Here is a 14,959-nt window from a genome sequence, read left to right as displayed (position 1 = left end):
TTTTATCAGAAAACTTTTGCAGCTTTCAAGATAATCCTACAGTTTTTCTCTTTCATTGTTATTGATTGAATTTGAAATGTTCCACCAACCTTGCCTTGTTTAGATAAAGCCACTTAATCAAGGTGTAGCCTTTAAATATAGGTTTAAAGTTCGTAGTGCTGATACAACATTTTGTAAATGATTTTTACATTTATGTTCATGTGTGATACTGGTCTGTAATATTTCTTTCTTGAATGGTCCTTATGTGTTTTGGTTTTTAATGTTGTACCTGCCTTGTAAAACAAATTGAAGTATTCTCTCTTTGAACTATTTTTACAACTGGTGTAAGGAAAGCCATCTTAGCCTAGTGTCTTATATGTGAAGTTTTTTATGATACACTCAATGTAACAGGTAATACTATTCATATTTTCACTTTTGTTTTGGCAAATTTTGTTTTTTTTTAAAGCAATTTAACTATTTCATCTAAATCAAATTAATTGGCATAAAGTTATTCATAATGTCTCCTTAGTTCCCTTTAAATCTCTATGTGATCTGTAGTGATGTCTTTTCTTTCATCTTGATATTGCTATATTAGCTTTTGGTCACTAATGAAATACTGACATAGGCTTGTTATGAGGTAAAATGATTTATTCATCTTACAATCTGGAAGCTCAAGATACAGATGATATAGTTCAGGCTATGATGAATGCCCCATGGGCATTTACTTGTGTATGGAAGAAAGGATAACATTTCAGACCAAAAACAGAGTTTACTCCTTTTCTAATAGTCCTGTCTGGAGAACTCAAGGATTAGTTAAGAGCTGTCTTCTGTAAACACATTTCTAGTGACTCAAGGGCCTTCTAATATACTGTCTTTAAAATTCTACCACCACCCAACACGGCCACTCTAAGAACAAAATCTTTGGAGGGGAGTACAATTAAACTATTTCCAAACCATAGCAATTACTAATTTGCTTTCAGGAACCAGTCTTTATCTCTGCTCTCCTTCTCTTTTGTACCATCTTTTCTGTCACTTTTACTTCAAAACATTTCCATTTGTTGTTTAGGCTGTTGGAATAATCTCACATCAGCATTCCTGGCTGTAGCCTTTTTTCTCTGCATCCCATTCACCTTATTACAAGAAGAAAGAGCTTTTGGAAGGTTGGGTGTAATTAAATCTTTTTTGCCTTAAAACTTATCAGTGCTTTCCTAATGCCTCCAGGATAAAAATCCTTAACTTCTTCATATGGAAAGACAATATTAAGGTGTACATTTATCTCAACAGACTCCTGTCTTTCTTGTATTTTTATCTCTTCCCAAGCTGTAAGAAACTATTTATCATTATATTTCTAGAGAACTTCTGATTGTCATTATCCATTTTAAGCTTGAATGCAGCATTCCAAATGTCATATTATCAATATCAAGTAGATAAAAACTGTCTTCTAACTTTTTACTGAGATGATTAATTGATATGGCCTCAATCTTTAGTAATTTTTATTTCACACAATATCTTTTGTTTAATATATCTTTATACTCAATACTGTACCTCAAAGAGCTTTTCTTTTTCAAAGAGCTTATTTGCTACCACCACAGTGCCTGGTGAGATACCTACTGGATCTCTCCTCTCTAGTGCTTATGATAGTGCATTTTATTTTTGCTAGGAAGTATTAATGTTCATACTGGCCAGTCACTTAAATGGCTAGCTGATACATATTTCTTCCTTCCAAAACTAGCTTGCCAGTTTGGAGGTAAAGCAATTGTTTTTTTTCTTGTCAGTCCTTCATCTCCTCATTCTCAGGGGAATCAGGATGTTCTACCTTATTTTTAAAAGCCTAACTACTTCAAACTTATTCTCCTGTTGGATTTGAAAGGGGAACATATTAGCTCTATCTTGGTATAGCAGGAGCTCTGAAAAGTCTGTTTGGTTAACAGTGAAGATTGGAGGAAATGTGATTCTGTCTGTGTGTTTTAAGCCCCTAAGGTAAGATCAGAAAGCGTCTGGGGCAGTGAGAGCCAAATAGTTGAAGTCATACATTAATTATGGTCATGAATCATTTTTATTTTTAAAGTCTTTACCATTTGACAAGGTTGTTTGCATAGTATGAGGGAAGTTTTAGGCAGTACTTTCTCCATTTTAAAGTAACAGGCTTATTTTGTTGATTTCTTCTATAGGTTGATAATACTTATACTTTTTAGTAAAAATTGCTGATTTCCTTATCTGAATGGGTTTTAATTTATGTGATTTTGTTTTGATATAATTTTTACATTATAAATGTAAAAGATTATACTGATATTTAATCTCCCACAGTATCAATAAAACATACCAAATTTCTGAGCCATACTTTTATATTTAGACATTAGACATTTATTAGCAGGTACAATTTGAGTGTCTTCTTTGTGCTGAATTCTGTACAGAATATTTAGAATATATATAAGAAGATGAATTTTTTTCTCAGATTTTGAAGGTGATAGACAAGAGAATAGTTGCTATAATACTTCTTGCTGGATATCACAACCACAGAGACAAGGAGTTGCCTTACCTTGTCTGGGATAGGCGTGAAAGGATTTTGTATAAGTGACTGAGCTTAAACTTCTTTTTAACAAATTAGGAATTCACTTACCTGTTAAAGAGCTAGGTAAACTAATAGGCAGATATAACCACTCATACACAAGTGCAGAAACAAGAAATAGCATGATACGTTTGAACAATTGCCAGTGGTTCAATATTGCTGGAGTTCAGAGTACATGGTCAAAAATATCCGGAGGCTAGTGTGGTGGTACACACCAGTAGTCCTTCATGGGCCTGAAGTAGGAAGATTGCAAGTTTGAGACCAACTAGAGCAACTTAGTGTGACTGTTTCAAAAATTTAAAAGGACTGAGTATGTAACTCAGTGGTAGAGCACTTGCCTAGCATGTATGAGGCCCTGAAATCGGTCTCTAGCAACATATACACACAAAAAGAATATCAGGAAATGAGACTAAGACCATATCATTAAAATTAAGGATTTAATAAACCCTTGCTTTAAAATTTTTTTAGTGATACTTTTCAAAGAATTTATTAGTATCACAGCAAATGAAACATATGTGCACATCACCAGAGCAAGAGGCACTGAAACTGGAGTATAATCTTTTCTATTTAATTCCTTGGTCCTGGTCTCGTGAGCAAAGTAACTGTAAGTGAAAGTTGGCCCCTTTTAGATGACCTAAGAAATCCTCAAAACTATCAATCAATTACCAAAAGTGAAGAATATGACAGGTAATATTTTTAGTGTGTTATGTCAGAATAATGTTGGCAAAGGTATTGGTGTCATCAAATCCTTAATAAAACAGACCTTTCATACATGGTATATGATGACTTCCAGGTTAGGATTGATACCCAGCTTTTTAAAACAAAGGTAAAATTTACATAAAGTGAAATGTGCACATCATAAGTTTAAACTGTGTGAGTTAACTCAATCAAGTTATAAGACACTGGGCAGGGGTTTAGCTCCTGCCTGGCAAGTGCAGGATTGTGAGTTGGATCCCCAGTACAACAAAAGAAGATATGGGACATTTCCATTGTCTCAGTTCTTTTGTTCCACCTATTGTCCCCATCTCCCATAGGCAACTAGCCACTCTTGGTCTGTCAGCATAGATTGTTTTTACTTATACATGAACTTTGTATAAAAGGAATCATACAGTATGTACTTTTTTTGTTTCTGCTTTTTTCCCAGTTAGCATGTTTTTGAGATCCATCCATAGTTTATTTTGTGTGTAAATATTACATTAATTATTTTTGCTGAGTAGATTATCAATATATAAATGTACTTCAGTTTGCTTAGACATTTGGATTATTTTCTGTGAATATTCTTACACAAATCTCCTTGAGGACATACGTCTCTTCCCCCCACCCGACTTAGTAAATACCTAGCAGTCAAATTTATAGGCCAGAGGTTAGATGTAAGTTTAACTTTATAAAAAATAATTTTTCAAAAATGATAATATTATTTAACTTTTTCGCCAGCAGCACATTTAAGTGCCAGTTGTTCTACATCTTTGTCAGCATTTAGTGTTGTCATTTTGACTTTAGCTCCTGTATACCCTATGTGAAATGGTATCACGTTATGATTTTAATGTGCATTTTCTTGATGAATAAGATGTCAAACATTTTCCCATGCTTGTTGGTTATTTTAATGTTTTTTTAATGAAATGTTCATCTTACTCCCTTGTTCATTTTTATTTGGGTTATCTTTTTGTTACTAATATATGAGACTTTTTAATATACTCCAGACAGTACTTTGTAATAAATGATTTGCAAATATTTTCTACAATTTGCGGACTTTTCTATTTTCTTAATGGGATGTTTAAGTGATCAGACACTTTTAATTTTGTCTGGATTATCCATCTGGATTTATCCATTTAAAATTTTATGAGTTCTTTTTATGTCTTCTCTGTTAAATATTTGTCTACCTCAAAATTCTGAGATTCTTCTATATTTTCTACTAAAATTATTTTTGATTTTGGCCTCCATATTTATTGTGATCTTCCTGGGATGTGTGTGTGTGTGTGTGTGTGTGTATGTGTTACGAGATAAAGAACAAAATTCTTTTTCTTCCCTCAGGTTTATTCAGCATTCTCATACCTTGTTTAAAAAACTTTTGTTTTCTTCACTGCTCAGCCTTAATTCTGCTTTGAAAAATCAGTTTGCCATATATGTAGAGACCTATTAATATACTCTCATTTAGTTCCTTTGAACTGTTTTTATTTATGATTGATTTGTGAGGTGAGAATCTTGCTTCTTTGCCTAAGCTAGCCTTGAACTCTGTACTGTACTTATCTTTCTTTAGCTTTCTGAATAGTTGAGACTACTTTCACTGTTTGATCTCCTTTATTAAATCCTTAAGTCTGTCCCACATTATTTTGATTGTGTAAGTTTATAGGAAGTCTTGAAACATGACAGTTGTCGATTGGTTTATTACTGACAGATTCTTTACTCTTCACTAAATCTTTACTAAATAAAGCCTGTTGAGGTTTTGATTAGGTTTATGCAGCTGTTGATGTGAGAAAACTGACATCTTACTGAATCCCGCAATCCATGCCTATGATGTTATTTTTCCATTTAGTTAGTTTTTTAAAATTTTAGCAGTGTTTCATAATTTCAGGGTTGGGTTTTGAAATCATTTGTTCATTTTATTCCTGTGTAAAAGTATTGATTTTTAAATTTCATACCCTAATATTTTATGGCTAATACTATATGTAAAGCTGTAATTGATTTATTTGTATATCGATCTTATATCCTATGACTTTGCTAATTCATTTACTAGTTCTGGTACATGGTTGTTTTATAGATATTCGAAAGTTTTCCCACATTACAATCATATCATCTTTGAATAGACAGTTTGACTGTATTTTGGTATGGAAATACATGAGCTATATTTAAAGAGTTCCCTTGCCCCAAATAGGCACAAAACCATGCCTGAAGGAAAAAAGAAAAGTATCTATTTTTTTTTCAGTGTTCCTTAAAGAGTCCACACTAAGTTTGTAGTAATTGTTTAGACCACTGCCCAGTATTTCAGTATTGTTACTTTGTCTTTTACAACATTTTTTAAAAAACCACTTTTAGATTTTACCTGCTTTGATATAAGCTTCTTAACTGAAATGATTGTAAATTGTTTTTTTCTATGTAAATACCCATATAATCATGATCAGCCTTGATAACATGCTGTCTGGAAAACTGGGAATTTTTCTGCTTCTCATTTTATGCATTTGTAGAACAATAGCATTGGACCAGATTATTTTCTAAGGGCTCTTTCAGACTCTTGTGAGTTCTTCATTCTAGCTGTCAATATAACAGAAGCAGGCAATCAGGTTGGTATAGAAAGGGTGTTTTAGAATGTTACTGTTTTGGGATTTATTGTAATCACTGATATTTCATTGTAATCATTGATATTTCATGAACTTAGAAGCAATCATTTTGGGTTCATTAGTAATTCTGTCTATTTTGGAAGATTTATCATTCATATCTGTGACTCTGTGTTTAGAGTTTATAATTTGTATTTCCAGGCTTCATAGAGCTCAGTGTGCAATTAAACAGACTCAGGTAACTGTTCAGAAAATTGGAAAGGAAATTGAAGAAAAATTAAGACTCAAGTCTACAAGCAATGAACTGGTAGGTTTTTAAATATGTATCTGCTTAAACTTCTTTTTTTTTTAAAGAGATTATCATTTTCTTCTTGAATTCTTTTTTTCCAAAAAATTTTAATATTTGTTATTGTTATTTTTTTTGTTAATGTTTCACTAAAACATCTTGTGATATTTGAATTTTGGACATAACCTTTCCCATCTGCTAATAGTGTAACATGCAAAGTGCCTACATTATTCTGTTAGATGAAACTTTAGATTGCATAAAATTACTTAGAAGATAATTAACAGCTGTTTTATTAATGCCTTGTATATGTGAATTCTAAACATGTACTGAGTAGTGAATGAAAAATAACTGCCAGGAAAAGAAAATAAACTATAGGGACTAATCTACTTTTAAATGTTGAATTTAAAAGTTACTTGAATTGAATGTAATAGGCTAATTTGTAGACAATGTTCTCTTTTGAGAAATAGTCTTTTCATGAGGTATTTCTGAAGAAATAGAAATCTCAAGTCAAATGAACATATTTAAGATACTAATATAATTTAGGTTTTCTTCATACTGTTCCCAATAAAGAAAAAATTTTGTTAATTTTGGAATAAAGCTTTTGTTTTTGTAAACAGAATAGTAAGTTGAACTTTTTTTAAAAAGACACGTGGCTATGAATAGCTTTAACTTGTGCTACAAATTATGATACTAAGCACCTCTTATCAATTTGGCAGAAGGTCTTTATATCCACAAACAAAAGAAAAAGATTTGTTGAATTTAATTTAAGAATTTTAGAAAAGCAGCAATGCAATTAACCTAAACAGACTTTTTTCTAATGGAATTTGAAATTAATACATTAGTTCAGAGTGCATAATGTTCTGATTTTGGCCTATAAATGGCAATTTCCTATGATTTGACCTAATATATAAAATAGTGCTGTACCTGGCACATAGAATATGGTAGCTGCAGTAAATGCAGCCGTAGTTCTTCTATCCACATGGCCATCTTTTGCCTGTGGAAAAAACTTCCATTTTTAAAACTGTTAAACCACCCATTGTAATTTAGTACCATAAAGGAGTACATTTCAGACCATAAATATATTGGAAGACAGAGAAAAATTAAGTTTAATCCTTTTTGTAGTGCACAGAAGTGCTGCATTTTTAGAACCTTTATTCAGGGAGAAATTGCTAAATTTTATTTTTTTCTTATTTTCCTCTCCCAAGGCAAGACTGGGAAATTACTTGTTTCATTACGTGACAGCATATGCTTTGTCTCATATGAAAAAATGTATGTTTAATCCTGTTTTTCTAAAATGTAAGTGGTGACACAAAGTAAGGTGATAGAATGTATGAGTTTAAAGAGGTCAGGTTCAGAGGTTCATGGTGTGTGTTTATGTTGCATAGTCAACACAGAAGAAAATCATTAGAGTTTTGAACTGAAAGTGAACCTAGAAATCTTCTTGGTTCCTAATAACTGTTGAGAACCACACCTAATACATTCTGTTTCCTCTCCTTCTTAATTTTTCTCCATAGTATTTATTATTGCCATTTGTGTTAGCTTTCCAGCACTGTGATGAAATGCCTGAAATAAACAACTTAAAAAGAGGAAAGATTTATTTTGACTCAGAGTTTTGGAAGTTTCACATCATAGTTGCTTGATCTTATTGCCTTGGGTTGTAGCCAATAAGAGGATGTCATCTTGGGATGTCATGGTAGAGAGCACATGGTAGAATGCTTAGTCCTGGTGGCCAGGAGGGGGAACAAAGAATGGGGAAGAAAGAGATAGAGGAAAGAAGGTAGTGAGGTCCAACACCCCCTTCAAGGACAGGACCCAAAGATTTAACTTCCTTCTCTTAGGCTCCACTTACTAGTTCTTCCATCTCAAAATAGAGCCACTGCAAGTAGCCAGGCCTTTAACTTTAAGACGTGGACCATTAGGGGACATTTAAGACCTGTTCCATAGCACCATTTGTATTAATCAGCTTTCCTATTGCTGGGCACAATACTCAGTTCCCATAGCTTAAAGGAGAAGACATTTAATTTGGTTCACAATTTCAGTCCATACATACATAGTCAGAGGGCTCCAAGGCATAAAAATCATGGTGGAAGGGCATGGTTGAGCAAAGATGCTTAATTCATGGTGGCTGGCTGGGTAGCAGAGCAAAAGAAGAGAACCAGAGTGGAAGAGATGCAAGACCAGACACAGACCCCAAGGTCATGGGTTCTAGACCTACTTAGATAAACCTGGATATGTATCCACCAGTCCCCTGGTCAGATTCCAAAGCCAATGAAATTGAAACTCCATGCTGTCACATTGTTTAACACGATACGTATTTATGTATTTTTCTCTCTCTCTAAACTCTATGAGGGAGGGATTTCTGTACCTTTCCCTCTCCTTCATTGCTATATCTCCAGCATTTAGCAGTCTTTGACTCATAGTAAGTGTTCAGTAAATACAGGTTGAATTTAAGAATAAGTCTGATTAGCATATTGTTTTCTTATAGTAAGACAGGAAAGTGAGATTTGAAGAGCTGAAGCAACTTTCCCATATGATTTGATAAAGAGTGTCATTTTCTTGCTTGCTTTTTCTCAGAGAATAATGCCATCCATATGTTAGTCACTTTCAGGTTTATCCATAACATATTAGAAACTTCTATTGTTACTTTTTTCTGATTCCCTTTTTAATTCAGTCCAAGGCCAAATACTCTAAGCATTTTCAACAGGGAAAAATTATTTTTAGTTTTTGCCTTAATAAATATACAATGAGACCACATAGCAAGACCCTGTTTGAAAAAGACCCCCCCCCAAAATTAGACAAACAAAAAACCCCCAAAACCAAAAATGTACACACACAGTAAGGAGGGATATTAGATATTGAAATATATCAGATTACTTTCTAAGATCACTTCTTAATTAATTACTTGTAAGAATTAGCTGTCCCATAAAAAACAGGGTTTATATTTGATTATAACAAAGATTTGACATTTTGTTACATTATATTAATGCCCAACATTTTTTGACATTTAAGCATATTTCTTATGAAATTTTTGCTGCTGTCATCTTAAATTTTTACTTACATGTTTTAGATTTTGTCAAATACCTTCCTAGCATAATCGTATATTCTTTTTTTCTAGCATTGTGGTGAAATACGTTGGTTGATATATGACTATCATCCCCATTTTACATTCCTGAGCAAAACTCATTAGTCATGAGGTTATTTTTTATGCATATTACTGGCTTCAATTTGTTAAAAATTTTGAAGGATTTTTGTATATATATTCGTGAAGAATATTGGTCTGTTTTGTTTTCCTATAATCTCTTTGGTTTGTTGTCAGGATAATGTTGACTTCATCTCACTTTTGGGAAACATTTCTTCCTCTTCTGTTTTCTGAATGAATATATGTAGAATTGGAATTGTTTTTTAATTGTTTGGTAAGAATTCATCCTTTAAGCTATCTGGGCCTAAAGTTTTAAAGGTTTTGAACTTAGAAGTCCAACTTAACAGTAATGAGGTTATTTGGCTTAAGTGTTTTTTGGGCATGCTGATAACTTGTATCTTTCAAAGATTTGTGCATTTCGTCTACGAGATGGGTCTTTATCTTGGTGTAGTGGCATGTACCTGTAATTCCAGTACTCCAGGAGGCTAATAAACAGGAGAATCATAAATTGATGACTTAGCAATTTAGGGAGAACCTGTCTGAAAAAATAAGGGGTGGGAAGTGGGGAGGAAACTCATTGCAAAGGTCCTGTATTTGAGTGTCACTACTACAAAACAAACAAAAAAGGCATTTTGATGGTTATGTTGTGTTTCTGATTTTAATTCTAAATTGCATTTCTTTTTGTTATTGCTTTTCTTAGCATATGATTATAATATATAATAACAATAAATTGCATTGCTCTGATATATTTTTCATATCCTATTGGTCAATTATGTATCTCTTAAGAAGTGCCAGTTCAGACACTTTTGCCCATTAAAAAAATAATGCTTTTTTCTGGGTTCCTGTGATACAGAATATTGTTTTCTATCCTTTGACTTTCAGTCTATGAATTTTTTTGAGTTAAATGTGTTTCTTTATTACAGCATATTATTGGATCTTGTTTCTTGATTCATTCTGCCAATCTGTTTCTTTTGACTGGTGAATTGAGAACATTTACACTGATGGTTTTGATTGATAAGAATTGATTCACCCTTGCCATATTATTTTGGTGTCATTGGTTCCCTTTCTTTACCTAATTACTTGTCTTGCCTGGTGGATTCATTCTTTTGAAATTCATGGAAGCGTTACCTCCTTTTTGTTTTTTAGAATATCTTCAGAATTTTTGGAGTGCTGGTTTGGTGGTCATGAATTTCTTCAGGGTTCTTTATCATGGAAGTGTCCTATTTTTCCATCAATTTTTGAAAGATAATTATGCAGATTTGTCAGTCTGAGTCAGTGGTTCTCTTTTAGAGTTTGAAGCACTTCATTCCCAGCTTTCATTGATTTCAGGATTTGTATTAAAAAGTTTTCTGTGGTTCTGATGGATTTCCTTTATAAGTGATTTGATTCTTTTTTTTAATAGCTTTTAACATTCTGTTCTTGTGTTGACTTTCTGGACTCTTGACTATGATATGCCTTGATGTAGTTTTTTTGGACCATAGCTAATTGGTGTTCTGTATGCCTCATTTATCTGATGTCAAATTGTTTTTCAGTATTTGAGAAGTTTTCTGTTATTACTTCTATGAATGTTTTTTATATTCTTTGGGCTACCTTCTGATTTTTTTCATTGATTTTTGATTATTTTGTTCTTTGTTGCATCATTATCTATCAGCTGCTGTACTGATTTTTTTTTTTTGTGGGTGGTCCCTTGTTATTTTAAGAAGTCTTTCATTTGATGGTTCTAACCACAAACCTGTCTTCTAGATCTGATATTTTGTCTTTACAATGGTTTTTTTCTGCATATACCTTTAGTAGAATTTTTAATTTTCTGGATATTTGGTCTGTCTTATGGAGTCTACTTCTTTCTTATGTTGATCATTCATGGTTTCTGTCACTCTCCTAATCTCCTGTAGTTTTAAAAATCTGTATTAGCTCTAGATTCAATGTCTTAGTTACTTTTCTTGTTGCTATTTTCTTGTACCTGACCCAAAAGTTAAAGGAAGAAAGGCTTATTTAGCTCATAGTTTGTAGAGGTTTTAGTTCATAGTTGGCTGACTGCAAGACAAGGTGGCATGGCAGAGGGGCATTGCGGAAGACAAATAGTCCATGGCAAGCAAGCAAGAGCACATTAGCCTTCTTTCTGTCCCTTATATTTTATGCAGGCTACCTGCCCTTGGACAGATGTAGCACTCACATTCTGAATCCTAGCTAGAATTTTGCCAACCAGTCAGTGAACCTATTTAGTAATCACATACCCTTGAACCCAGCATCACACATTCTAGAACTCGCCATCTCTGAAAAGGATCCACCATGACTGCTTTGAGGGGACATCTAGACACAAGCCATAACACTAACCATGTCCTTTATTATGGTTAGCATCTCTTTATTTATCTGTTTAATTATTTCTGATTCTTTTTTCTAGAGCCTCATCTATTTGCTTTGTTATTTCTACTGCTGCCATTTCAAAACTTCCAACTACATGGCTTTTGATTTCTTTCACCTCAATGCCCTCTGAATTTTCCTTGGGTGAGCTGGAGGTCTGGAGTTGTATCTTGCTTCTGAGTTTTATCATTTTCTCTTTTGAAAATTTGTTTTTGCATTGATACTTATAAATTGCTTATGATAGGTAGCTTTATTAGTAGTATAAGACCTTTTTAGGAAATGATTACTTTTTAGAGATATTCTAGGTGCATCTGGCTTTTGGCTTTTGAGTCTGTGTCAGGCTCCTGCCTTCTCAATTTATTCAGGATGAGAGGTTGCTATGCTTGTTTGTGCTAGCACCCAGTTCTTTGGTACTGTACTATATATAGCATTGTTTGTGACTCCTCGGACAGTTTGGTATTGACATACAAGTAATAACATCTTATTATAACAACTGGGTCATCTTGGTTAAAGTAGTACATCCAGTAATGCACAGTTGGTTCTCCTGGAGGAGCTTGTCATGCTAGCTCCCCTAATATGAACTTGGCTGCTACATCAGAGAAGCTCGAGGATCTTGTTGCTGAGAAAGGCTGCAGTTCACTTTGGGGGAGCTTTGGTCCTTACTTTGAGCATCACTTCCTGGCTTCAGAGGGGAAGATATATGCTGTTCAATCTCCAGGAGAAGTTTGTTACACTTGCTTTCTAATATGTACTCGACTGCTCTCATCATGGGAGGAGCTTGGGACTTCACTGTCACTGAGGATGGCTGTGGCACTTTTTAGGGGAGCCCTGGTCCTTATTTTGAGCTTCGCTTCTTGGCTACAGTACAGAGCTCTGGGCCTGCTGGCCCAGATCCTTCACCCCACTGGCTTAGACTTTCTAACTTCCATCACTGGCTTTCGGACCTTCCCAGTGCAGATCTATGAAACAGACTTGCATGAGTCATTGTCATTGGCTCTAGGTTTTCAGCTGAACTTACTCAGTTTATTGCCATGGGATCCAGGCCCTCAGCTGGATATTACAGATCTTTAGTATTATGACAAACACTAAAGATTTCCTACACCTTTTTGTATTTGACTCATTGAGTGACCATTATAAATAATATTATGAATTATGTTTCCTGTATGTAATTGTTCTCCTTGCAACCCCTGACTATAACACTTGGAAATAAGCATTTCTGCTTGTTTTCCTTTTTGGGGGGGTTTTATTACTCCCATAGTCCTTATTACTTTTTTTTTTTTTTTGGAACAGAATAAAAGCAAATATGACAAAACAAAGCAGTCAGTCAAAACAAAGGATAGACATAGCATATGATGTAAAAACAGAGTACAACATTACCAAAATTGGTTACCATAATGCCTCTTGCTTCCTTAAAAAGAATTGCCTGTATCATTCGGTATAATAAAGTTGAACAAAACAGTACGGAACAGTACGACCAATAAGACTTACACATTGGAAATATTACAGGACTTCAAAAGAAGATAATAGTCAAACCAGAATGGGCATCATAGTGAATCTTATTGCCTTCAAAGTAGTTGCCTATACCCTCAAACTTGATACTATCAAACAGAACAGAACAGAGTCTAATCAGTCAAAACAAGATAGTGGGAGTAATACAGGGCTTCAAATCAAGTTAATAAGAAATTTAAAAAGTTACTATAATATATCCTGCTAATTTTTTTGATTTTTTTCCCCTTAATTAAAAAATAAGTAATTTTTTTAATGAATAAGGGGGAGATTGAGATAAAAGAGGATATAACAGCATAACAATACAGGTCCAAGCATGACAGTTTCAGCAACCTAGTGCTTAACCACCAGATAACCCGACTTAATAGTAGTTACCATAGTGTCTTCTTCCGTGAAATATTTGAATATAACTTCGTATACTACAGCATCAAACATACCAAGACAATGTGAAACCATTCAAGTGGATGAAAGTATTACAGGGTATTTACAACCAGCTAATGGAAAATGAACATTGGTTTCTATATTATCTCTTAGCATGTCTATGGATTATTGTGATGTCTATTTAGAAATAATATTTCAAGGATGAAGAAGGAAGCATTTTGGGTGAGAAATGTTTACTGTAAAGTACTTTCAACACAAGTGCCCCAAATCATTTTCCATGCCCAGTGCTTTAATAAGGCCAACCATCAAGACGTAACTCCCAGACTTGCTCATTGTCTGTAAATCAAACCAAGTACTGATTTTTTCCTTTTGAAGTTTTCTGCCAGCTCATTGTCAGTCTTAGTAACTTATTTATTTAATGAATGAGGTTTTTTTTTCCCCCTATTACAATGTTAATTAGCTATTTTATATCTTTGAGTAGTAAAAATGTGTTAAACATAGTCAAATTATAGTTCAGTCAAGATTTATGTTAGGGAAAATCTATTGACACCATTTTATAAGGACGAGGAGAAAAGAGTGTATACATTTCATGTATAGTAATTTTTTGTGTTTGTACATAAATGCTTATTATGAAAGCAAGATTTTACATTTTTTCTGGAGACAAAGCAAAATATTTAGAGAATAAAAGGAGTTTGAGCAATATTTAAACTATGACTTGACATTGGCTTAATTGGGCAATATTTATATGAAGAAATAAGTTAGTGGCTTATTAACAAACTTAATTGTATGTTTTAACTGGTAGAGTATGTTAGGGATTTTGTTTTATTAATAAACATCCAGTAAAATTGATCTTTTTTCTTTTTAATTGTTAGGATTGAACCCACAGCTTCTTCATGTGTGGTAAGGACAGGCTGGGCACATACTAAGCATACCCCAACCCCCAAATTGACATTTTGGTATATAGTTCAATGATTTTTTTTTAAAAAAAAATTCTTTTAAACCCACTTTTAGATTTATAAAAAATAGTACAGAAAGCATAGAGCTCCCAAATATATCACTCTGCCTTCCAATTACATCTATTAAGATCTTGCACTAATATGCTATATGTGCTAAAATTGATTATTGAATACTGCTAAATTATAATTTACTGAAGTTCAAAGTTTATATAGTAGCATTCACTCTGTTAAATAGTTCTATGAATTTTGACAAATGTGTCCTATTACATGTATCCACCATTACAGTGTCATGCAAAATAGTTCACATCCCTAAAAATCTCATTTCCACCTACTCATCACTTTCTCCATAGCAAGCCAGATCTATTCACTGTTTCCAGGTTTTCTTCAGAAAGCCATACAGTAGAAATCATAAATATGTAGCTTTTTCAGACCTAAAAATGTGAATTTTGGGTTTCGTAGAATATTGGTTCATCTTTTTATCACATACATACACACACACCACAGTTTATC

General features: G+C 33.4%; 1 protein-coding gene across 4 annotated transcripts in view; it reads left to right on the top strand.

Annotated features, from left to right (window-relative positions):
• Uvrag (UV radiation resistance associated) overlaps positions 1 to 14,959 on the top strand; it is a 282,472-nt gene that overhangs the window by 126,965 nt on the left and 140,548 nt on the right. For all 4 annotated transcript variants that reach the window (XM_003468551.5, XM_063256475.1, XM_063256477.1 and 1 more), the window contains exon 7: positions 6,022 to 6,127. In XM_003468551.5, coding sequence (XP_003468599.1) covers positions 6,022 to 6,127 — 106 coding nt within the window. The remainder of the gene's footprint in view (positions 1 to 6,021; positions 6,128 to 14,959) is intronic.

The sequence above is a fragment of the Cavia porcellus genome, unplaced genomic scaffold (assembly GCF_034190915.1).
Source record: "Cavia porcellus strain 051 isolate PalLab524CR breed Dunkin Hartley unplaced genomic scaffold, mCavPor4.1 scaffold_9, whole genome shotgun sequence".
Taxonomy (NCBI): domain Eukaryota; kingdom Metazoa; phylum Chordata; class Mammalia; order Rodentia; family Caviidae; genus Cavia; species Cavia porcellus.
The sequence above is the reverse complement of the archived record's forward strand: the minus strand, read 5'-3'. Positions and strand labels throughout refer to the sequence as shown.